Source organism: Leopardus geoffroyi, chromosome X (assembly GCF_018350155.1).
Source record: "Leopardus geoffroyi isolate Oge1 chromosome X, O.geoffroyi_Oge1_pat1.0, whole genome shotgun sequence".
Taxonomy (NCBI): domain Eukaryota; kingdom Metazoa; phylum Chordata; class Mammalia; order Carnivora; family Felidae; genus Leopardus; species Leopardus geoffroyi.
Window position 1 is genome coordinate 108486484 of NC_059343.1, and position 26205 is coordinate 108512688.

Genomic DNA, 26205 nt, shown 5'->3' on the forward strand with positions numbered 1-26205 from the left:
TATTGTCAGATTGGCTTCCATACAACACCCAGTGCTCATCCCAACGAGTGCCCTCCTCAATGCCCATCACCCACTTTCCCCTCTCCCCCACTCCCGTAAACCCTCAGTTTGTTCTCTGTATTTAAGAGTCTCTTATGGTTTGCCTCCCTCCCTCTCTGTTTTTCAATAGTCATATTGTACCAAGGACAGTGTTTTTGCATTTCAAGCCCTTTTAAGTATATTCAGAGCCCAAATATAAGACTTCAGAAAAACTAGTTCATAAAACCAGAAGCATGAAGACAACTGTGTCTAGAACAAGGGTACAATAGGAAAGAAACTGGGCACCTCCTAAGTGTGTATGAATATAGGAAACTGGGAAAATGTTATGTAATGAACACAAAATGAGAAGAAACAAATAAAGTTTAAAGAGCTTACAGCCTGATGTTTGTTGATGAAAGTTTCTAAGTAAAATCAATACTACTGTGAAGCCTTAAGTTTGAAGATTTCAATCTTTAACAGGTTTACCTGTTATTCTAACTGGCCCTTTTGGACCCATACAGTACTATGATAATGCACATCCATAAAAAAAGAATTGTGGGGATTATAAAAATCACGTTTCTTCCGAGTTGCCAAATGAGGACTACAATTCCAGTCAGTCCTGTTTACTGTTAAGGGTATTTCCCTGTATTCCCATCATTCAAGAAATGGCAGTTTAGTCTGACTGGCTAATGGAAAATAGCCTGCCACCTTTACACTGAGCCACACTGCTGATGGGGTGAGTCCCAGGAAAGCAGGGAATTGGATGAATCAATGTCCAATTCTAGTAGGCTGGACAAGAGAAAATTGACCGTATTTTACAAATGCATTCCCATTGACCTACCCGAGGAAGGAAATCACAAGACAACCATGTCTCAGTAACTACTCATTTCTTTTCACCATTGTGTTTAGCACTTACCTCTAATGGCTTTAATCTGACACTTTTTTTTTAATGTTTATTTATTTTTGAGACAGAGAGAGACAGAGCATGAATGGGGGAGGGTCAGAGAGAGAGGGAGACACAGAATCTGAAACAGGCTCCAGGCTCTGAGCCATCAGCACAGAGCCTGACGTGGGGCTTGAACTCGTGAACCGTGAGATCATGACCTGGGCCGAAGTCGGACACTTAACCGACTGAGCCACCCAGGTGCCCCCCTCTAATGGCTTTATATTCAGTCGTCCCCCCTCATCCAATGAGACGCGTCTTTCTTTCTTTCCCTTTCCTGCATCAGGTGTGTCCACTGAGTGACTCCTCCCACTTATTGCCATTCTTCTCAGTGCTTCAATGCTATGTCCAGTTCTAGTTAAACACTCCATCTGCAGTCTCTCAAGAGGTTATGTTTTTAAGTGGATTTTTTTTATTATATGAAATTTATTGTCAAATTGGTTTCCATACAACACCCAGTGCTCATCCCAAAAGGTGCCCTCCTCAATACCCATCACCCACCCTCTCCTCCCTCCCACCCCCCATCAACCCTCAGTTTGTTCTCAGTTTTTAACAGTCTCTTATGCTTTGGCTCTCTCCCACTCTAACCTCTTTTTTTTTTTTTTTCTTTTTTCCTCCCCCTCCCCCATGGGTTCCTGTTAAGTTTCTCAAAAATATGGAACGCTTCACGAATTTGCGTGTCATCCTTGCGCAGGGGCCATGCTAATCTTCTCTGTATCGTTCCAATTTTAGTATATGTGCTGCCGAAGCGAGCACGAGGTTGTGTTTTTATAGAAATGACTCCTAAGTGTTCTGCAACAATGTCTGGATCAATATTGATTGGTTGTTTCCCATGGTGAGGAATTATTTTAATTGGAAGTTCCTCTTTGCTTAAATCTTGACCTAATTCTTTTTGCTCTAGCTCAGGCCCTCTTTTAACACCATGGTCATGCACCTTTTCAACAATTCGACCAACATCCAAATCGCCAAGGAGATCAGCCTGTGAATCTTGTGGGCTAATTGTTTCTAATGGACAACTGGAAACTTTACTGATGATTAAAGAAGCTACCTGTTTAGAGAAGACATTGTTTGTACCTTTCATGTCATAATAAAGTTCTTCATGTGTTCCAGATTGTTGTAGTACATGATTATAAATAGAATCGACCATCTGAGAAATAATTTCTATACTTTCTGGATTTAAAAAGTTTTCTTCAGGATTAGTAGCTACAACACTAATATTATTTCTGGAAATTTCAGCTGTCACAGATTTTGTCAATTGAGATGCAATTTTATTTACCTCAGACTTTGATAATTCTTTGGCATTTTTGCTTGAGGCACTTGGCAACTTTATTAGTTTAGCCAAGAACAAGGCCAGGGTTTCCTCTAAAAACCTGGCATCTGACACAGTCTCTTTTTTGATTGAAGGCTTTTTCCTTGACTTGAGGCCATCAATAATCTTAACCACTTTTTCCATAATTTTGACAGCTTCCAGAACCGACTCTGAACTTGATGTTTCTCCTTCTACTTGAGGATGAAATTCTGAATTGGAAATTTCCTTCACCATTAAAAATCCTATTATATCAGAGAGAACATTGCTCTTACCTATTAAATCTTTATACACTGAAATATGAGAGCCAGAGCGCCTTAAAACACTGTTATAGACAGAAGTAACCACTTTTTCAATAGTTGTACTATCTGCTAAAGATACAGTGGGTGATTCTTTGGCCTGTGGCACTATAATAATTTGACTTTTAGAGAGATATTCTTGGAATGAGCTTAAGATTTTTGAGATTATTGTTTGCATTTCAGCATTTAGAGAATTGTTTTGTTTTTTATCCACTTTTGGAAACATAGATAAAAGCTTTGACAAAAAAATTACAGCAACCTCTTCTATTATGTTAAAAGGCAGTTTGTAAGCCCATGATGGCTGAGGCTGGGGAACTTCAGTGGTTTGGATAACATCTTTAAGGATATTTTCAACAACATTGTCAACTTCTATACATTGATGTGGTGTTAGCTCTCCAGAAAAATAGTTCTGCAACTGGTTGCCAGCCACTTCCTGTATAACTAAATTAACTATGGTTTCTGAAAGGATTTTGCAACCACTGCTGACACAATTTTGTATGCTCTCTTGAGATCCAAACTGTGGCAATAGATTATTATAAATCGTCTGAACAACCAATTGAATAATTTCATCATCATTAGGATGTAAGGATTCTACATACTGTACAATCATATCTTCATCTTTGGAGATCTCTGCCATAATTGTACCTACTAACTTCATTTGAAGGAAATCCAGTTCTGCGTACAAATTATCTTCAGATATTCCTGTTTTAGCATTGGATACTGTTGAGAAAATTTTTGATAGGAGAGAAGAAATTATACTTTCTAAAAATTCGCAAGGTAGCATTATGGTATATGGTGAAGATGTTTGACATTCTTTGCAGGCTGTTTGGACTACGTTATGGACCTTTATCATAACCTGCTTAGATTCTAGAGGCAAACATGCTGCAGCTAGAACCTCATCATAAAGTAGCAAGTTGAGCTGATGCTGCAAAATTTCTTCTATTACTGCATTAGCTAGCTTTCTTACTAAATTTTCACCATTACTATTTATGTCCTTATAAATGGAGTCTTGAGATCTATATTCCTGCAAAATATTGCATATAGAGGAGTGAACAATCTTATTGACCAACATTTTATCACTTGATGGTATGTTAGCCATTGAAGGTGCCTCATCAGAAAAAGGTGTTTTAGTTGCAGGTGCCATTTTTTTCTGGGGAGGTGCTTTATCCACAGATGGCTCTTTTTGCCTGAGAGGTACATTGTGAACGGATGAAACTTTATCTGCAGATGGGAGGAACTGACCAACCTGACCTGGGCTTAATACTTTAATTTGAGCATCTGAAAACTCTTTTAACAGAGAATCAATGAGTTTCATAGCTGTGTCATAGACCTCAGCTTGATTTACATTATTGGTTACGTTTTGACATGCAGCATCTGTACCCAGTGAGGAATTAAAAATCAATCTGTTAACTATTTCAGAGATAACATTTTCTAAAAAGTTATCAGGAAAAAACCTGGGGTTATTTTCTGATGGACTGTCTGGTTTACTTTTAATCTCTTTATCTTTAGTTTTCTCATTCTCTTCCTCTTTTGCAGGAACATTCTCTTTAGCTGAATTTGTTAAGGCAGGCTGGGCAAAATTTTTGCCATCCTCTTGAGTTACATATGCTGCTTTATCATGTAGGGGGTTTGGGGATTTTCTTAGAACCCCTTTCTTTTTATTTGCCACACCTCCAACTAACCCTGATGCTAGGGTAGTAATTCACCCTTCATAATGCTAGGTATAGTGGTACAGGTCAGCTCATGGATGCTGCCTATTTTCATAGATGTGTCCTCCTTTTTGAAATTTCCCTTTCCATGAAGTGCTCCTCTACCTATTTCCAAAGTGTCCATTACACCTTTCAGGCCTGAAGTCAGAGAAGTAAGTGTAGATAACTGTTCTAGTGAAGAAACTGGGTGGTTCTTCAAGCTTCTGTTTATTTTTTTAAAGTTATCATATGGTAGGTGTTGAACTCTTTGGATGATGTTATCCACATTTAGAAATGAAAAGAAGGTGGAAGACCAGTCTCCTGAAAAAAGGGGTTGAATCTTGAAAGCAGAGATTGCCTTTTTGGCTAAAGCAGCTATCATCTCTATAACAATGTTACTTCCATCATCTTTCTGAACATTGTTAGATCCATACATTTCCATGACCTCATCGTATACAGAATCAGATACTTTATTGACTGTCTCTTTATCTATTGGTGGAAAAGAAAACATTTCCCCAGCATTTGCTAGGACTTTAATCTTACTTTTCCGAAATTCCCCAATCAGGGCATTTGCAAATTTTATAGCCATGCCCATGAGGTCTTCTTCTGATATCTCTTTGTCCTTAGGGTTTTCAGCAATACTTGGGAGAGTATAAAATTTGTGAACAAGGTCAATTATGACATCTTCCAAAAATGTAGCAGAATACACAGAAGCCTGTGGGAAGGACTGTTTGTTTTCTTTATCAAGTTCTAAGAGTTCAATGATGTGGTCATTTTTGGGTAAGTCATAGGGAGGTGATTCTTCATCATGTAAAAATGGCTGCAGATGGTGGTCCACAATTTCTTTCATAATAAAACCAGCTATTCTCTTGAGGAATGAGTCTCCCTTTTTGCATGTATCGCTCTGTGTTTCATCTTCTAATTTAATTTTTTTCATAATATTATTACATATGGAGTCAATAAAGTTCTCAGTTGCCCCTAACTGCATACTTTCCACATGCTCCTCTGCTGTGGCAAGTCTAATTTCATGTTCAGAAATTTCTGTTATAATTTCATCAGTCAGTTTTGAAGCTGTATTCACAAACTCATAATCTGGTGGCACCTCTTTCTCATTTAGTTCAGTTTCAGTCTCAAATGAAGGGAATATATGTGCTAGAAGCTTGTAAATAATACTTTCTAAAAAGGAACATGGAAATACAGTCATACATGATGGCACAACATGGCTATCATTGTTGATGGTGTCAAGCACATTTCTGATGATGTTCTCATCTTGGAGGGAGGAACAGGAATAAGCTGCTAATTCTCCCAAAACTAATGACTCCACTTGATAATCATAAATTTCTTCTAATAGCAAATAACATATTTTTCCCCAAAACTAACAGCATCACTTTGTATAGCTCTATAAATATGAATCAGAGATTTATAATCATCCAATATTTTTTTTGTAAATTAGGCTGACAGTTTTTTTAACCATTTATTTATATCCTTCTGAAAAATACAGTTTTTCATCCAAGTGATCTGCAACTAAAATTTCTGACATGGTGAATTCCAGCACAATTGATTTTACTAATGTTGTAACAATGTTAGTTATGTTGGCTTTTGCTTTACATGGGTTCTCAGCAGCCAAGACATTATGTGAGAATACATAGAGGATTCTGCATAAAAGCTCAGAAATTACATCCTCTAAAAAGACAGCTGAATTCACAATAAACAATAATTCTCTTTGTTCAGGATCTGTTGCTCTCTGTTGATAAGTTTGACCCACTGTACCTGAAGGAAAAGTTTTATCTCCAGATAAAAATGACTCAAAATGATGGTTAAATATTTCTTTTATTATATAACTTGCTATTTTTGTAATAGGTATATTATTCATGCCTTTTTTATCTTTTGTAAGAGATTGGTATAGACTTGAATGAGAAATATCAGTGTAAATGGCCTCAACCATAGCCTGGATGTCTTTCTTTGAAGTCACATTTTGTTTTTCATTTCCATGTTTAATAATGCATATTGCATGTTTAGAAATTATTGACATAGTTTCACCAATCAGCCTCACAAATGCATTGCTGAAGTCTGACTGCAAAAAATCCGGGTCTTCTGCACTGCAGTTCAATGGACTTATCTGAGATAAAACCTGAGTGACTATTTTTTCCAAATGTGTATGTGATAATACAGTGGTATATGTTGTATAGGTCTGTCTTCGGGGTCTTGATTTACTAATAGCATAATGAACTCTCTTTATCAACACATCAGCATTGAGTCTTGAATATGATTTAAAAGGCAGCTTTGCTATAAAATCTGGATGAATTTGGAAATCAAAAACTTCAGCCAGTATAATTTTAGTTACCCTTTCAGCCAATGTTTTTGTATCCTCAAGAAAGCCTTTATCAGGTCCCAGTTCATATTCTTGTAAAACTTTGCTATACGCTGTGTCAATAACTTTGATCAGTATGTCTCTGTGTACTGGTGGCAAACACAATTGTTCCTTTGCATTTTCTAGGATGCTAACTTGAGCTTTTGAGAATTCTTCCGTTATCAAATATATGAGTTTTTCAGCTGTTGCCAACAGTTAGTTCTTTTCCTGAATCTCTTATTGAGTTTGTTTGCACAATACCTAACACCCTGTGGAATATTTTGCTTAAAACCCCAGTGATTACATCTTCCAAAAAGGCTGAGGAGTAAACACCAACAAAAACATGCTGCTTTCTCATATCATCAAAATGTGTATATGATGGAGGAAGTAATGACTTTTCATACACAAATGGGTGGAGATGCTGCTGACATATTTTTAATGATAAAACCTGCTAATCTGTCAATAAGAACATTGTTACTGTTTGTGATATCATGCTCAACTGCTTCTTTAGACCCATAATTTTGCAAGATATTTCTTAATACAGAATCAGCAAGATGCTGAGCATCATCCTCTGAATAAGTAGATTCGGTTTCTTCATCTTTTGAAAATCGAATTTCATGTTGGGAAATTTTCATCCTAATATCACTGATTAGCTTTGAAGAGATTGCACTGCAATTAATTCCTAATCTACCTTTTGGAGTTTCACTGCATGGAACCATGTTAGATGTAGAAGGAAAGATTATAGATAAGAGTACTCTAATTATGGCTTCTAAAAATGTGTATGGCAGCAAGGTGTTAGATGGAGATAGATGCTGGCTTGACTTGGTAGTTTCACTGCTGTCACTAAAGATGTTCTGAATAATGTTCTCTGCTGTTAAAGTAGCATAGGAGGAAGCTGACAAATCCCCAGAAAACAGTGGGTGAAAAAGATAATCAGAAATAGCATCCACAATTATATTGGTAACATTTTCTGCAAAAATATCACTGCTTTTGAGTTCTTCATTGTCAACCTCAGGGGCTAGCCCATGCTGTTTCAGAACATCCTCATAAACTGAATTGATGAGTTTATCTGCAGTGTCTATATCTACAGTGGGGAAAGACTGTTTTTGGTCATCACGAAGAATGCAGATTTTAGCTTGGTTAAAATGGTTATTTATTGAGTTTACTACTTTTTGGGTCATTTTATCCAGTTCATATTCAGTGTTATATTTTGGATTAAAGACCTTTGATAATAGTCCGGCAACAATATCTTCTACAAATGCATTAGGATAAAAGTCCATACCTAGTGATGATGGTTTCAGAGGTCTATGTGACTCTGTGACCTCACTGAGAATCCCTTTAACCATATTTGATATTTCATCCAATGGAGTCATTGAACAAGGTAAGCTCTCTCCACACAAAAATGGTTGAAAATGATTGTCAATAATCTCTTGAATAATGAGACTGGCCATTCGGTCAAGCATAACTGGGCTTTGGCTTACTATACTTTTCTGTATTGACACAAGAGAGTCAGATATTTGTAAAACATTATTATAGAAACAAGGCAGGGAAGATGGCAGCGTAGGAGGACACTGGGCTCACTGCGCGTCCTGCTGATCACTTAGATTCCACCTACACCTGCCTTACTAACCCAGAAAACCGCCAGAGGATTAGCAGAACGGAGTCTCCGGAGCCAAGCGCAGACGAGAGGCCCACGGAAGAGGGTAGGAAGGGCTGCGAGGCGGTGCGCGCTCCACGGACTGGCGGGAGGGAGCCGGGGCGGAGGGGCGGCTAGCTGGCCAAGCAGAGCCCCCCAGTCTGGCTGGCAAAAGCGGAGGGGCCTGACGGACTGTGTTCCGACAGCAAGCGCGACTTAGCGTCTGGGAGGTCATAAGTTAATAGCTCTGCTCGGAAAGCGGGAAGGCTGGAGGACAAAGGGAGGGAGAGCTGCTGAGCCCCCAGACGGCAGAGCTCAGTTTGGTGGGGAACAAAGGCGCTCACCAGCGCCATCTCCCCCGCCCATCCCCCAGCCAAAATCCCAAAGGGAACCAGTTCCTGCCAGGGAACTTGCTCGCTCTGGGCAAACACCCAACTCTGCTTCTGTGGAGCCAAACCTCCGGCAGCGGATCTGACTCCCTCCCACTGCCACAGGGCCCCTGCTGAAGTGGATCACTGAAGGAGAAGCGAGCCAAGCCTGCCCCTCCTGCCCCCGTGCACCTTGCCTACCCACCCCAGCTAATACGCCAGATCCCCAGCACCACAAGCCTAGCAGTGTGCAAGTACCCAGATGGCCACGCCACCCCACAGTGAATCCCGCCCCTAGGAGAGGGGAAGAGAAGGCACACACCAGTCTGACTGTGGCCCCAGCGGTGGGCTGGGGGCAGACATCAGGACTGACTGCGGCCCCGCCCACCAACTCCAGTTATACACCACAGCACAGGGGAAGTGCCCTGCAGGTCCTCACCACGCCAGGGACTATCCAAAATGACCAAACGGAAGAATTCCCCTCAGAAGAATCTCCAGGAAATAACAACAGCTAATGAACTGATCAAAAAGGTTTTAAATAATATAACAGAAAGTGAATTTAGAATAATAGTCATAAAATTAATCGCTGGGCTTGAAAACAGTATACAGGACAGCAGAGAATCCCTTGCTACAGAGATCAAGGGACTAAGGAACAGTCACGAGGAGCTGAAAAGCGCTTTAAAACGAAATGCAAAACAAAATGGAAACCACGATGGCTTGGATTGAAGAGGCAGAGGAGAGAATAGGTGAACTAGAAGATAAAGTTATGGAAAAACAAGAAGCTGAGAGAAAGAGAGATAAAAAAATCCAGGAGTATGAGGGGAAAGTTAGAGAACTAAGTGATACACTAAAAAGAAATAATATATGCATAATTGGTATTCCAGAGGAGGAAGAGAGAGGGAAAGGTGCTGAAGGGGTACTTGAAGAAATAACAGCTGAGAACTTCCCTGAACTGGGGAAGGAAAAAGGCATTGAAATCCAAGAGGCACAGAGAACTCCCTTCAGACGTAACTTGAATCAATGTTCTGCACGACATATCATAGTGAAACTGGCAAAATACAAGGATAAAGAGAAAATTCTGAAAGCAGCAAGGGATAAACGTGCCCTCACATATAAAGGGAGACCTATAAGACTTATGACTGATCTCTCTTTTGAAACTTGGCAGGCCAGAAAGAATTGACATGATATCTTCAGTGTGCTAAACAGAAAAAATATGCAGCCGAGAATCCTTTATCCAGCAAGTCTGTCATTTAGAATAGAAGGAGAGATAAAGGTCTTCCCAAACAAACAAAAACTGAAGGAATTTGTCACCACTAAACCAGCCCTACAAGAGATCCTAAGGGGGATCCTGTGAGACAAAGTACCAGAGACATCCAGACATCACAATGACTTTAAACCCGTATCTTTCTATAATAACACTGGATGTAAATGGATTAAATGCGCCAACCAAAAGACATAGGGTATCAGAATGGATAAAAAAACAAGACCCATCTATTTGCTGTCTACAAGAGACTCATTTTAGACCTGAGGACACCTTTAGATTGAGAGTGAGGGGATGGAGAACTATTTATCATGCTACTGGAAGCCAAAAGAAAGCTGGAGTAGCCATACTTAGACAAACTAGACTTTAAATTAAAGGCTGGAACAAGAGATGAAGAAGGGCATTACATAATAATTACAGGGTCTATCCATCAGGAAGAGCTAACAATTTTAAATGTCTATGCGCCGAATACCGGAGCCCCCAAATATATAAAACAGTTACTCATAAACATAAGCAACCTTATTGATAAGAATGTGGTAATTGCAGGGGACTTTAACACTCCACTAACAGAAATGGATAGATCATCTAGACACACGGTCAATAAAGAAACAAGGGCCCTGAATGATACATTGGATCAGATGGACTTGACAGATATATTTAGAACTCTGCATCCCAAAGCAACAGAATATACTTTCTTCTCGAGTGCACATGGAACATTCTCCAAGATAGATATACTGGTTCACAAAACAGCCCTTCATAAGTTCACAAGAATTGAAATTATACCATGCATACTTTCAGACCACCATGCTATGAAGCTTGAAATCAACCACAGGAAAAAGTCTGGAAAACCTCCAAAAGCATGGAGGTTAAAGAACACCTTACTAAAGAATAAGTGGGTCAACCAGGCAATTAGAGAAGAAATTAAAAAATATATGGAAACAAACGAAAATGAAAATACAACAATCCAAACACTTTGGGACGCAGCGAAGGCAGTCCTGAGAGGAAAATACATTGCAACCCAGGCCTATCTCAAGAAACAAGAAAAATCCCAAATACAAAATCTAACAGCACACCTAAAGGAAATAGAAGCAGAACAGCAAAGGCAGCCTAAACCCAGCAGAAGAAGAGAAATAATAAAGATCAGAGCAGAAATAAACAATATAGAGTCTAAAAAAACTGTAGAGCAGATCAACGAAACCAAGAGTTGGTTTTTTGAAAAAATAAACAAAATTGACAAACCTCTAGCCAGGCTTCTCAAAAAGAAAAGGGAGATGACCCAAACAGATAAAATCATGAATGAAAATGGGATTATTACCACCAATTCCTCAGAGATACAAACAATTATCAGGGAATACTATGAAAAATTATATGCCAACAAATTGGACAACCTGGAAGAAATGGACAAATTCCTAAACACCCACACTCTTCCAAAACTCAATCAGGAGGAAATAGAAAGCTTGAACAGATCCATAACCAGCGAAGAAATTGAATCGGTTATCAAAAATCTCCCAACAAATAAGAGTCCAGGACCAGATGGCTTCCCAGGGGAGTTCTACCAGACGTTTAAAGCAGAGATAATACCTATCCTTCTCAAGCTATTCCAAGAAATAGAAAGGGAAGGAAAACTTCCAGACTCATTCTATGAAGCCAGTATTACTTTGATTCCTAAACCAGACAGAGACCCAGTAAAAAAAGAGAACTACAGGCCAATATCCCTGATGAATATGGATGCAAAAATTCTCAATAAGATACTAGCAAATCGAATTCAACGGCATATAAAAAGAATTATTCACCATGATCAAGTGGGATTCATTCCTGGGATGCAGGGCTGCTTCAACATTTGCAAATCAATCAACGTGATACATCACATTAATAAAAAAAAAAGAGAAGAACCATATGATCCTGTCAATCGACGCAGAAAAGGCCTTTGACAAAATCCAGCACCCTTTCTTAATAAAAACCCTTGAGAAAGTCGGGATAGAAGGAACATACTTAAAGATCATAAAAGCCATTTATGAAAAGCCCACAGCCAACATCATCCTCAATGGGGAAAAACTGAGAGCTTTTTCCCTGAGATCAGGAACACAACAGGGATGCCCACTCTCACCGCTGTTGTTTAATATAGTGTTGGAAGTTCTACCATCAACAATCAGACAAGAAAAGGAAATCAAAGTCATCAAAATTGGCGAAGATGAAGTCAAGCTTTCGCTTTTTGCAGATGACATGATATTATACATGGAAAATCCGATAGACTCCACCAAAAGTCTGCTAGAACTGATACATGAATTCAGCAAAGTTGCAGGATACAAAATCAATGTACAGAAATCAGTTGCATTTTTATACACTAACAATGAAGCAACAGAAAGACAAATAAAGAAACTGATCCCATTCACAATTGCACCCAGAAGCATAAAATACCTAGGAATAAATCTAACCAAAGATGTAAAAGATCTGTATGCTGAAAACTATAGAAAGCTTATGCAGGTAATTGAAGAAGATATAAAGAAATGGAAAGACATTCCCTGCTCATGGATTGGAAGAATAAATATTGTCAAAATGTCAATACTACCCAAAGCTATCTACACATTCAATGCAATCCCAATCAAAATTGCACCAGCATTCTTCTCGAAACTAGGACAAGCCATCCTAAAATTCATATGGAACCACAAAAGGCCCCGAATAGCCAAAGTAATTCTGAAGAAGACCAAAGCAGGAGGCATCACAATCCCAGACTTTAGCCTCTACTACAAAGCTGTAATCATCAAGACAGCATGGTATTGGCACAAAAACAGACACATAGACCAATGGAATAGAATAGAAACCCCAGAACTAGACCCACAAACGTATGGCGAACTCATCTTTGACAAAGCAGGAAAGAACATCCAATGGAAAAAAGACAGTCTCTTTAACAAATGGTGCTGGGAGAACTGGACAGCAACATGCAGAAGGTTGAAACTAGACCACTTTCTCACACCATTCACAAAAATAAACTCAAAATGGATAAAGGACCTGAATGTGAGACAGGAAACCATCAAAACCCTAGAGGAGAAAGCAGGAAAAGACCTCTCTGACCTCAGCCGTAGCAATCTCTTACTCGACACATCTCCAAAGGCAAGGGAATTAAAAGCAAAAATGAACTACTGGGACCTCATGAAGATAAAAAGCTTCTGCACAGCAAAGGAAACAACCAACAAAACTAAAAGGCAACCAACGGAATGGGAAAAGATATTTGCAAATGACATATCAGACAAAGGGCTAATATCCAAAATCTATAAAGAGCTCACCAAACTCCACACCCGAAAAACAAATAACCCAGTGAAGAAATGGGCAGAAAACATGAATAGACACTTCTCTAAAGAAGACATCCGGATGGCCAACAGGCACATGAAAAGATGTTCAACGTCGCTCCTTATCAGGGAAATACAAATCAAAACCACACTCAGATATCACCTCACGCCAGTCAGAGTGGCCAAAATGAACAAATCAGGAGACTATAGATGCTGGAGAGGATGTGGAGAAACAGGAACCCTCTTGCACTGTTGGTGGGAATGCAAATTGGTGCAGCCGCTCTGGAAAGCAGTGTGGAGGTTCCTCAGAAAATTAAAAATAGACCTACCCTATGACCCAGCAATAGCACTGCTAGGAATTTACCCAAGGGATACAGGAGGGCTGATGCATAGGGGCACTTGTACCCCAATGTTTATAGCAGCACTCTCAACAATAGCCAAATTATGGAAAGAGCCTAAATGTCCATCAACTGATGAATGGATAAAGAAATTGTGGTTTATATACACAATGGAATACTACGTGGCAATGAGAAAGAATGAAATATTACCTTTTGTAGCAACGTGGATGGAACTGGAGAGTGTGATGCTAAGTGAAATAAGCCATATAGAGAAAGACAGATACCATATGGTTTCACTCTTATGTGGATCCTGAGAAACTTAACAGAAACCCATGGGGTAGGGGAAGGGAAAAAAAAAAAGAGGTTAGAGTGGGAGAGAGCCAAAGCATAGGAGACTGTTAAAAACTGAGAACAAACTGAGGGTTGATGGGGGGTGGGAGGGAGGGGAGGGTGCGTGATGGGTATTGAGGAGGGCACCTTTTGGGATGAGCACTGGGTGTTGTATGGAAACCAATTTGACAATAAATTTCATATATTGAAAAAAACATTATTATAAACAGATTCCACCATATTTTGAAGATTTTTTTCTGTATAGATGTTGACAGTCATATTTACTGAGCCAAATCTTGTGCTTTGAAATGGCTAACAAAACCTTATTTATTATACAGGTGGGCATCTCATTAAAATCTGAAGTCATTAAATACTTCTTTCCAAAGCAAGAAGCCTTGCAGGGTGGAGAAATGAGCTGAAATAATAGCTTTCTGATGACATCTTCTAAAAATGAGTGTGATAATATGGTAGTATAGCCCGCTGAATGTTGACCTTGGTAATTAAGTTCTCTCAGGTTGTTTTGAAGTTTCTGCAATATATTTTCAGCTTTAAGAGGGTAACATGAATTAAGCATGATCTTTCCTACAAAGCACAATGGGAGCTGGTAGTCTACACTTTTTTTCAATATGCCATTAGTTATCTGTTCTGCTATTGAGGTGGTAGCATGTGTCAGATGATGGCCACTGGTAACTTGTAATGCATATTCCCATGAAACATCATTATTAAACTGAGTCAACAATCTTTCTAACAGTTTCTTTATTGATTGATGGAAAACACATCCTTTCTTCAACATCCCGTAAAACAGTGATTTGAGCATTGTTAAATTCATTCACTACAGAATTGACATCTAATATATTTATCTCATTGAGCTGAGCTTCAGTGATGTTTACATTTTTGCCCTGCAATGAGGTAGAGAGATTAAGGAAAATGTCTGCAATTATTTCCTCCAGAAATGTGGCAGAGTAAACTCCTGTGTACATGCATTCTGGATGTGTCATGTTAAGAATGGCTGTTGCATTCAATTCTTTTTTACCTGGTCTTTGAAGAGGAGGCAGAGGAGGGAATTTTCCTGAAAATTGCTTACAAAATTGGACTTGTGTTTTGGAATGTATCACTCTGGGATTATTCAGTGGTTCTGTCAAAGGCTTGCTGTCATAACTCATGAATCTTACAGAGTGTTTACCCAGTCTTGATTCTTTTAATTCTGGCCTTTTTCCTTTGGGGAAGCTAGGGAGTCTTTCTCTAGTACTATACGTTAAATTCTTGCTTGTAAAAAGTGGAGTTCTGGGAGGTTGATGTATACCACATGACAGTTTTTCTATTAAGGATTTTACCAAGGTATGGGAAGTAATACTAAGCATAGATTCTTGATTTATTTCTGCCAGATCTTCCAAAAGGTCTGACATGTCATATTCTTCAAATGGTGAACCAGAGTCCATAGTTTCCCTGCAATAATCCTCTACATTTTGTAGCATGTTGAACAGTTGACCTTCTACTGAAATTTCATCAGAAGGAGGGCTATCTGTAAGGAAGTTGTTGGCTGTACATTCTTCCAAAAGTATTCTATTAAGTTTCTCACATACAACATTCAGAAGAAAAGCTGATTTGGGGGAGAGTCCTGGGTTATTTCTAGGTATTCTAAGGCTTTGCTGGTTATTTGAAGATAGGAACATTTTTCTTGGTATTTTATTGGAATTCATGTCCCAATTTGGGCATTCATCTGGCAAAAACAAATTGAAAACAATATTGAAAATTTTATTGACTACTTCCTTGGATTCATGAGTTTTTAGGCTACCAGCCAGAGTGCCTAACTTACATGCCAGCGAGTTTAGTTTATTTTTCTGTACTAGCTGATTAATTTGTTGGGTAGGAGCTGACTCCCAACCTCTGGGGCGTGTCTGTCTTTTCATAGTTTTGGTTTTGTTGCAAATGGGCAAACTATGGCTTTTAAGCATGGAGAGTGGCTTGTTTCTTCCTCTGCTGCCATGCTGATGCTTTATTCCTGTTTCTTTGGACAGAACATGGATCACTCCTATTAAGAGATCCTGAAAGAGATCACCAAAGTCAGCCGCAGCTACTCTTGGGCAGTAAATATATTTTGTTTTCACAGAAATCACTTGTTGTGTAATGTCTTCCTTGAAAATGTCACTATTAATAAGGATTTGAATAATGATTTCAGAAATGTTTAAAGCAAGTCCTCTGACAGAAATTGACCAACTTGCAAATACTTGTGAATGAACTAGAATAACCTTGCTAAATGCTGCATCTTAGTTTTCCAGTGATTTCTGCTTTGTTTCACCATCTTCAGTACAGTCATAAATGCTTGAAATTATATAGGAAATAACCAGTTCAGTGAGATGTTCACAAAATTGATAAAGTGAAGAATCATAGTTAATGTCTTTTAGAGGCTGCTTTGATTCATATTTTTTCCTTAACGGTGTGGAAACAATAGATACTTTTTCATCAAGAGGACCTTAAAATAGAAAACATTACTATTTTTAACATGCATTAAGGGAAAATGTTGAGCATTCAAAATACTAACAATATTTTATACACGAATTTTACCTTGGGGGTACCTCACTCAAGAAATAGAAAAACCTAGTCAAGGAAGGAACTGAGTTTTATTCAAATCTCTATTTCCCACATGTGGGACTTACTTCCACCAGGAAGTTAAGAAAATGGCCAAACAGAATTCAGATCTGTAAGTGTTTGTTTCTTTCTTGTATAAACATATTTGTAGCTTTTGGAAATCTTGGGGCAGAGAAATGATTTTCAACTTTAGGTGCAATGCCCTAGAGTGATTCCAGTGATAACTAGAGACCTCATATTATTCTTGAAAACATTTTCAGCTGTTTAGCTAATTATCCAGTTTGGGACTCTATAGTATACAGTAAATTGAACTGAATGAAACTGCTGATATTTGACAGTTTTTGACACACAAAAATGGCTATTTTATACGGTTCAACCCAAAAATATGCATGTAAGCATTCATAAAAAGGGAGTGCATATATCCTATTTGTAAGCATGGGTTTAGAGTATTGTACTTAAAAAAGAGCTTAAGTCAAAACAGTGGCACATGAACAGAACAAGTTTGATGCCACTGTTCTTGTAAACTCTATCATCAATAATTGCAAAGACTAACTGTATATATCAAAAATAAGTTGGATCATTACAGTCTATGTATGGAAAGTCTGACTATAATTTAAGAAATCATTCTTAAAAAAAAACACATAAAAAGAAAAACCCTCTTTGAACTTATGTTTGGGAATTTGCCTTTAGAGCAACTGTATATCCTAAGAAAGACAACTGGTTTCATCGTGTCTTAGTGATACCTCATGCCCAACAAAATATATCACTTTAAATTATGCCCATTTAGTTTCATCTGTTGATAGTGAAAACTGCACAACACTCCTCCAAATAAAAATTATGTAAATGTATCAACATTTTTTTTCCTTTTAGCATACTGACCAGTTGAAAAACACACAATCAGCCACCCCAAATCCAAGATTACTTTCAGAGAAGCAATGGATGCAGCTTCTTAGATGTGAGAAGTGAAACAAAACTCATGGATTTTTTTTTTTCTAAAATGATGCCAATTCTTTATAAGTCATTCCTCACTCACCTCTGGCTTCAAAGTTCTTGAAATGTGTGACCACAGCTGTAGTAACATATCTTGCTACTAAATGCATTTCCTGTGGTCCCAGTTCTTGATCTGCAAAAGCAATGACTTCAGCCTCTTCAAGAGGTGCTATTTTTTCTAATATTTGGTACTTATCTTTCCATTTTTCCAGTAAAGTGAAATTGTCTACACTTGCTATAAGGCTTGTTTTCTTCTTTGGTTTTAGAGCTGATTCTTTTTTCCCATATTTTAAGCAAGCTTTTATTATCCTTTTGTTCTTCAGACATTAGAGACAAAGGCTTTTCCTTTGATACAAAAAATGGTTTCATTGTTTCTATACTTTCATTAGTTTGTGGGGTTTGACTTGTGAGGCCATAACTCAACAGCATCGTATTGACAATATTTTCTTCAGCTACACATATTTTGGGTGGAGAAGTGGTTGTCTGTTTTTGGTTTAGCTTAACAACTGGTTTTGGGAACTCACAGTGATTAACTCTTTGATTTTCACCTTCTTCCATTTCTATGAAGGATGTGGAGTGCTCTGGTGCTGCTTGCACAGAGTCACCAGATTTCTGAGATGGTTTTTGTAAGATGCTGCCTTCTGGGAGAGAGCTGTTTCCTTTCGTGGCTTGATCAAAATGGCTGAGGCCTTGGCCTTCACTTCTAGAATATAATGGTTTAAGTTCTGATTCAAGCCCTTCCAATGGCTTCCTGGATTTAGGCGTATCACCTGCAGAGTATCTGACATATGAAGATAGATTTGAGGAAATCTTATCCTTTACTTTTCTATCTTCCTCTGAATAAAAATACAAGCCAGGGATTTGTGGAAGATCATCCCCACAGCTAACTCCCTTTGACTTTGAAGTGAACATTCCCATCCCAGTTACAAACCTGTGCCAATTGGCAGTGTTGGCATTTTCAGCTAATTGGAGCAGATTTTCCTTTGGATGGCTTTTTATCATAGATTCATAGAAATGAGTACACTGGTCCATCAGTGTGCTGATGATCTGACTTGAAGATGGTTCCATTTGGCATTTTTCTTTGTCTAGCTTGTTCTTAATTATACCAAGCATGTTATTGACAGTATTAGCAGTATAAGTAAGCAGTTCTGAATGGAATGAGTGAAGCTGTCGAAGGGTCGTCTTCATGTTCTCCTGGGAGATCATACTACTTGATTTAGATTCATCAGGAAACATATTCAGTTGTTGTAACTTGGGCAATATCGTTTTCATTAATGGCTTCTGTTGGACAGCAAAAAAGTTTTCAATAGGTATTTTCACAATTTCAGAAAAAGCATATGTAGGGATATGTTTAAACTGTAGGTCTGCAAATGATTCTAAGGTGTTCAGAACCCCTTCCATGATCTCTTGAGCAATTTGGTGGCTAGAACCCCCAAATATTTTGTCTTTCAACTTTGTTTTATATGTTGGTACACTGTTGAGGATGTTTGTTGTTAAGGAGCCACCTTGATTTCTAGTAGTAGTTTCTTTCTTGCTTTCTAGCATTTCTTCACCATCTGTTATGAACATCTGAGTCATGAAGTACACCTCTAATTTTTCAAATAGCTTTTTAACAATTTCCTGACCAAATATGTTAATTTGTACTTGGGAACCCACAGTTCTAAAGGCAGCTCTTTTAAAGTTGTACCTGCTTTCACAAGCATCAAGAAGTGACAAATTTATTTTATTTTATTTTTTCAACGTTTATTTATTTTTGGGACAGAGAGAGACAGAGCATGAACGGGGGAGGGGCAGAGAGAGAGGGAGACACAGAATCGGAAACAGGCTCCAGGCTCTGAGCCATCAGCCCAGAGCCTGATGCGGGGCTCGAACTCACGGACCGCGAGATCGTGACCTGGCTGAAGTCGGACGCTTAACCGACTGCGCCACCCAGGCGCCCCAAGAAGTGACAAATTTAAAAGTGAAACAGATTGTTCTAATTCTTTTGTTTTCATTGAAATTTCATTCAAAAACAGTCTCAGCTATCATCAATAGCTTATATTTTTCATTTTCTATGTCATTTGATTCTGTTTGCCATTTATCAAGCATTTGTTTAAAAATATCTTCTTTAGGAAAGACTTTCTCTAGCTGTGAAGAAACATTCTCCAAAGACAAATGGGCTTCTGGACTTGCAAGAGAGATTGCCCTAAAATTCGTCTGTGAAAGTTTGAGATCATGCGAGTATGAGCCTTTTGTTTGGTTGGACAAATTGGTGTTCTTTGTAGCATATAATCCTTGCAAAACTGCATTAACTATTTTGCTTGCTGTCAAGATTTGATCAGAAGTTAAAGTGTTTATATTTACCATTAGCCTATTTTGCCTCATCTTTTGAAATTCACTTACAATTGTTTCCAGAATATTGCTTACTATATCCTTGGCATACATTTTTAGTTCTGCAGTGGGGAGTTTTTTTCTCACTAAAGAGTTTTTAGCATCCCCTGTTGATAGCAGGTATGGCAGACCAATGCCAGTATTGGACTGACTGCCTCTTAAAGTCTTCTCTCTAGGACTTAACTTCGTCTTGTTTTTGGCTTTAGCACCACTAGGTTCTAGGTGTGGTTTTGTTCCAAATTTAGGCAAAGAGAGAACTTTTGATTTTGCTTTAAAGTGTGTTTTAAAACTCGCATTAGGCTGCCTTTGGAACTAGCTTTAGAACTGCATGGCCTCAGAGATTGCATTTCATCAGATTGATCTTTAGGGGACAAATTCTCTTCTAGGTTTTGTAAAACAAAATTTGTGATCTTTCTGAGAACCTTTTGGGCCAATTCTTCACCCACTTGCAATGGAGAAGTTTGCAGTAAGGTGTTTTCCAAAGAAGTCATGCTTCTAATGCCTGTAGAAGGGCAAACTTGCAGTATCACATGTTCGGGGGGAACACTTCTTTCTGCTTGTTTCAAGTCTTGAAAGTATGATGGATTCACCAGTAATTCATCACTGCCAGATGCTTCCAGTTCTCCTCTGACCTTATTGTTTTCATATAAGGATGTCATAACTATTGAGAACATTTTTCCAAAAACACTTTCTACTATGTCATTTGCAACACTGCTTATATATGACTGCATGGGTTTTTTGTGTGCTGCTATTGATGTTTTAATTTTAGAATCAGATGTAAAGTGGGGGAGTTCATTACATGGAGGGCAATGGCTTATGTCTTCCATTACCCTCTGATATACCTTCTTTAAAATTTCATTAATTGCATTTAACAAAGCAGTTTTTTCCTGTCTAGATTCTCCATTTTTAAATATCTCTTCCAAAACCCTTCTCAGGTTTCCTGCTTCTGATTAGAGTTTGGTTCTGATGTGGGTATTTTGAAAAAAGAGATAGTTCAGTGTTGTCTTCCATCTTTCTTTGACCAGGCAATATTTCATTTTGTACAGCTAGTTGTGTAAATAGATTAGAGTTCTGCTGTGAGTAAAGCCTATTTGCCTTTAAAGATATTTTATCATGTAAACTATTGAAGATGTTGTTGACAGCTTCACTCACAATTATGTTTTCTTGGAATGAGGTATTGTTTGGATATGAATACATCTTTTGGATTTCTAAATCTATGTCATTTTTTATAAGCATCAAAATGGTACTTGCAATTATGTCAGCATATTCCCTAAGACTACCTTGTGATATATGAATTGAAGGCCTATGTTTTTCCCTATATTTAGCAAATGTGTAATCTGTGACATCTTGACCAAGAATGGTTCTGGCTGTTGAGATTTTTGGGATACTCACATCTGATGGCATTTGGTTTGCTTCAAGAAATAGACTGTCGTTTTGTTTATAATTTGTAAGTTCTGGGAAAACATATGGTTTTTCTCTAGTCTGACTATCAAGAGTAAGTAGAAAATCTATTCTTTCTGTGGCAAAAGATTTTAATCTATTCAAAATGGTTTTAGTAATGAAGTGAGCATTTTCTTCACATGTGTCAGAAGCATATTTCTTGGCATCTTGTTTTTTAAGTACAGTTCTCTGATTGTCATCAGAGTAGACTTATTTCAGCTGTACATCTCTTCCCTTTCTTGCAAATGGATGTATCTCCCTTTTCCCTTCATTCACTGGGTCCATAACAGGAGATTGTTGATGCTCTGATTTGGGACATACACCAGAAAACATCAGGGGCAATTTTGGAGAAATAGAATCCTTTGCATTTACACCAAGCATGATAGCAGAACTGAGACTTTGAAGAACAATATTCACCATATCCCTGGAAATCATAACGACACAAGACTTAGGAACTAAAACCATTGGAACAGCCTTATTTGCACACTTGGCGTTTGTTTCAGAGTTTGCTTCTAAATGTTTCCCACTTGTATTACATTTATTAAGAGTGGATTCAGCAAGTAGGACATTATTCTCATCTAGTGTTTTCTCGCAAATGTCACTTAAGATACCCTCAATGGTATCTAGTATTTGAAGTTGAAATTTTTTTCGATAATCGCTTTTATTGAACAGCCTTTCAACAATATCTTCTGGCCAACTTAGATCAATCGCTCTGTCAAATGTGTTTTCTTCATATTTACCTTTAGTAGACATAATACTTAATACTGTGTTGACAGTCTGACTTGGGTTCCTGTCAGAAACCACAATATTATGAGCTAAGAATGGATTTTCCATTTCTTTATCTAACTTCTGTTTGATTCCTTGTAAAATTAGTCTAGCCACTTCTGTTGCATATCTATTTAATTTACAGGCAGTCGGGTGACATATTGAGGTGGTCTCTCCAGACTTGTTATGATCCACTGAGCAACAGGAACATTGATCATCAGAATATGAATCTCTGGTTGATAGCCATGGTTGGCTTAAAGCAGTCTCATTGTGCTGTAGAGGCAAAGCTATTGGAACTGTGAGATTGATATGAGGACAAAAGAGAGCTTTTACTTTGGAAGTAGCAAACATTTCTAGATTTGTTAATACTGACTGTATAATATCTTCAACTACATTCATTTTGGTTATTTTACCACTACTGAGTGTGGACTGAAATGTACCTGGATTTCTGTCCAGTGTGGTAGAATGAACAGAGGCCTTTTCCCCACTGTAATGTTCAGGAAAAGAGATATTTGCCAAGCAGGTGATAGTGTTATATCTATTTTCATTTGCATTTCTATCTGTCATGGCTGCAGAATAAAGTTTTTTAAGTATGGTTCTAACAATATTACCTACAACAACAGTTACATCTGCTTCAGACACTAAAAGATCCATTCTTTTATCCACAGACTGAATTGATTTTTGAGCAAATGGCTTACTGCCAGCAGGAGGAATGTCCCATAAATGAGACTGGGAGAGAGTAAGCACATTTAATTGATCAATTAAGTGGTTCTGAAAAATTTCATTCAAAATATTTCTTATAATGGGCACAACTGGGGACTTTCCTGGCTCTTTGAGTTCTACTTCAATTTTTTTAAATGTTCTTTCTAGGTACCATTGCTTAAGAGATTCTGATTTAGTTTCTTCTGATGGTCTTTCCTCTCCAGCACTTTCTTTCTCTATATCTGGAAGATCTTCTAGATAAGATTCTGGGTCAGCTCCTCCAGGAAGAAAATTTCCATACGTTGGCCTGTATCTGTAATTTTCAATGTCTTGCTCTTCTGGTTCAGTTTCATTAAACTTATGTGGATGCCCTACATCTAAAATTAAATTGACTAGATTCTTAAGCATTTCTTTCTCCTGTAGTGGCTTGGTCATACCTGTTTCAAAATTTGGCAAGCTCACATTTAATTCTGTTTGCATAGCCTTCAAAATAGTACTTGATACTTTCTTTGCATGCACATATAAAGCAGACTGCAATTGTCTTTCATGTGTGTTTGTACAAATGTTGATACTTTCACTTTCCCAGTACCTCTTGTTGCTCTTTTTATTTCCACTGATTGTAGTGCCCAGAATTTCTAAATTTCTATTGGCAAACCCTTTCAATTTAGCAAAAACCATTTCAAAGATCTCTGAAGCCATGACTTCCAGTTTATCTTGATGCTTTACTTTTGTGGTCTGTGTTTTGTGGGCAGTTGTATTTTCCTTGTTGTTAGTCACCTCTTTGCTACCTGGCTGGATCATACTGGACACCATGCTGGAGATTATGTCAGAGCATCTGCTCATTTCCTCAATAAGCAAAGAAAATGATAGGCTGTCAGTATCAATATACTCTGTGATAGCTTTAAATTCTGAATTTGTGAAACTGTGATCCATTTCAACACTACATAATTTTCTAATGATATCTTCTAGAATTGTATGAGAAATGAGCTGAATATTAGACTGCAGTGCAGTGGTTGTCCTCAAATTCTCATTGATCCACTCTCTATTTTGTTCATCAGATGGGGGAGAACATGGATGGTCTCCTATGAGCTCATGTAACATGTCATATAAGGTATCCCCGATTCTATCTAACACTTGCAATCTGGTACATTTGTCAACTTCCTCTTGCATACAAGGACAATGACATTGTTGATCAATGTCAGCAGTTTCATGTGAGATTTTAGACCTTAGCTTATCTGAAGGAAGCATAATATTGCTTTTACCTGTATTTCCACTTAACAACTCACAAATACAAGTTGCTAATGAATTTATCATAATGTCAGTATTTAGCCTTGTGACAACAGAGTCTAATTTCTTTTCATAGTCAGCAAAAACTCCTGTATCTATAAAGTCCTTGGGAGAGCCACTCTTCCCAAGATTTAGATTTTTCTTATTATATTTCAGTTCTTTCTGTATTACATCCAAAACAATTTTTACCACTTTAGTTGTGTAAGTACCAAGGTGAGATTGAAATGGTTTCCTGTCAGGTGCAGGCTTTGAATGATCAGCATGGCTTTCTAGTTTAAAGCAGTTTTGCAATTTTGGACACATAAATGATTTTAGCTTCTTAAAAATTGTATAGATGATCTTATCACTAATGTGAACTATAGGTTCAGGTGTTGATTCACTTTCTTCAGGTTCTAACCAGGGATCTCTTGTAGGGTCTATGCCAAGTAAAGATAAAAGTTTCATCTTCCTTTTACTCTCAAACCATATTTCTAATGGCTCTTTATTTGGTATGTCAGCATTATCTAGAGAATTTTCATGCACTGATGAGTAATGACTGATAATGTGACTACAAGCTATGTAAAGTATTTTTAATACAGCATCTACAATTTCTTGAGATACTCTTTGGATTTCTGACACAGAGAACATCTGGTTCATCCAGTCTTGAAAGGACTGATCTTGTGGGCTTCCTGAGGTAAGAAGTGAAGCTTCCTTATCATTTTTATAATCTAGGTGACCAGAGGGCCCAGAAGATATGTCTTTGAGCACCTCTGCTAAAATACTTGTAATTATATTTTCTGAGGCTTTTTGTGTTTGATGCTTTACATGTTGGCCGAGAAGCAAAAGGTCATTATTCAAACATGGATTATCATTAAAAATGTCCCTATTATCAAAAACTGGAAGGTCAGTCTTTAATCCCCAGTCGGGAAATGCTACTTTGCCTTGAGAAGCAGACTTTGTAGGTAAGTTCATATTTCTTTTGTACTTTAAATCAGGATTTTCACTTGTTAACCAGTGATCAGGAAGCTGTTCTTGTAATTTTGCTTTTTCACCTTTGATAGATGAAATCAGCACATTTTCCACAATCTTATCTATTTCTTTATCTTCATCTTCAGAATAAAGAACCATGCCAAGAACATTAATAGGTGGAAACAGGCATCCATATCTAGGATCATTAGTTACTCTAGTGCTGGTGAGTCTGTGCTTTTCTTCAGTACCAGAAGGACTACTTAGGTTGGGGTGTCTTCTCTTTTGGAAAACTGTTTTTGGTGGTTTCTGATGTAGCTGAGCCAAGATATCATCAAGTAGCTGAAGGATGATCATTGTTTCTTTAGTTGCAATGAGCCTTTCATTATTAAGTCCAATTCGTATATAATTTAATATAGTACTGATTGCTTGCTGTATATAACCAACCAGAGAGGAGTGGGAAAAAATATTTGACACTATATTTTGTATTTCTTCTTGGCCAATCAAATTGGCTGCATCAGGTTCAGCACTGGATTTCCTTTTACTGGCTCTTTGAAGGGACACATATATTGGATCTTCCCTGTGTTGTTGATAAGCCAATTCAGTTGTGATTTCAAGATGAGCAAGTTCATTTTGCTTAGAAGATGCAAGAGCCCTCAGCTTTTCTAAAATCACATGAATCATATCCTCTGCAATATCACTCATGTTCTCCACAGTATAAGGCAGTGAAGCTTTTGAAGTTTTTTCTTCTGGAGAAATGAAATGTTCTCCACTGGTTGGTAAGTCTGATTTAAAGTGAACTGACAAATTTTCTTGTGCAAATACTTCAATACATTTTTTCTCAACTGCAGACTGTAACTTCTCAAGCACGCTTTCCATAATTTCAGCAGCTGCTGAGGAGATATTGGCATTGGAGAGTAAGTCTCCTTTGTCAGTGTCAGTTTGGTCAACCAGAGCTTTGGCTGTAACAGAAGAAAGAATGGGGATGGTTTGGGTTAATTCAGACACCATTTCATGAAATTTATTTTCTAAAATCAGCTCAGTTTCCTCTTTTAGGTGATATTTAAAGTTATCAAAAACATTCTTGGGGCGCCTGGTTGGCGCAGTCGGTTAAGCGTCCGACTTCAGCCAGGTCACGATCTCGCGGTCCTTGAGTTCGAGCCCCGCGTCGGGCTCTGGGCTGATGGCTCAGAGCCTGGAGCCTGTTTCCGATTCTGTGTCTCCCTCTCTCTCTGCCCCTCCCCCGTTCATGCTCTGTCTCTCTCTGTCCCAAAAATAAATAAACGTTGAAAA

General features: G+C 38.0%; 1 protein-coding gene and 1 non-coding gene across 2 annotated transcripts in view; both read right to left on the reverse strand.

The window, feature by feature from the left end:
• LOC123594700 (fibrous sheath-interacting protein 2-like) overlaps positions 1 to 26205 on the reverse strand; it is an 89296-nt gene that overhangs the window by 15976 nt on the left and 47115 nt on the right. The window contains 16 exon segments of the mRNA XM_045471604.1: positions 1171 to 1352; positions 1724 to 4261; positions 4264 to 5622; positions 5625 to 5697; positions 5699 to 6820; positions 6822 to 7038; positions 7040 to 8141; positions 14052 to 14092; positions 14094 to 14548; positions 14550 to 16297; positions 17447 to 17649; positions 17651 to 19124; positions 19361 to 19412; positions 19414 to 20062; positions 20119 to 20705; positions 20707 to 25995. Of these exon segments, the coding sequence (XP_045327560.1) occupies positions 1171 to 1352; positions 1724 to 4261; positions 4264 to 5622; positions 5625 to 5697; positions 5699 to 6820; positions 6822 to 7038; positions 7040 to 8141; positions 14052 to 14092; positions 14094 to 14548; positions 14550 to 16297; positions 17447 to 17649; positions 17651 to 19124; positions 19361 to 19412; positions 19414 to 20062; positions 20119 to 20705; positions 20707 to 25995 (17091 nt within the window).
• Positions 1611 to 1717, reverse strand: LOC123595601. Its single transcript, XR_006711269.1, has one exon. It is a non-coding gene; the product is annotated as a U6 spliceosomal RNA (small nuclear RNA).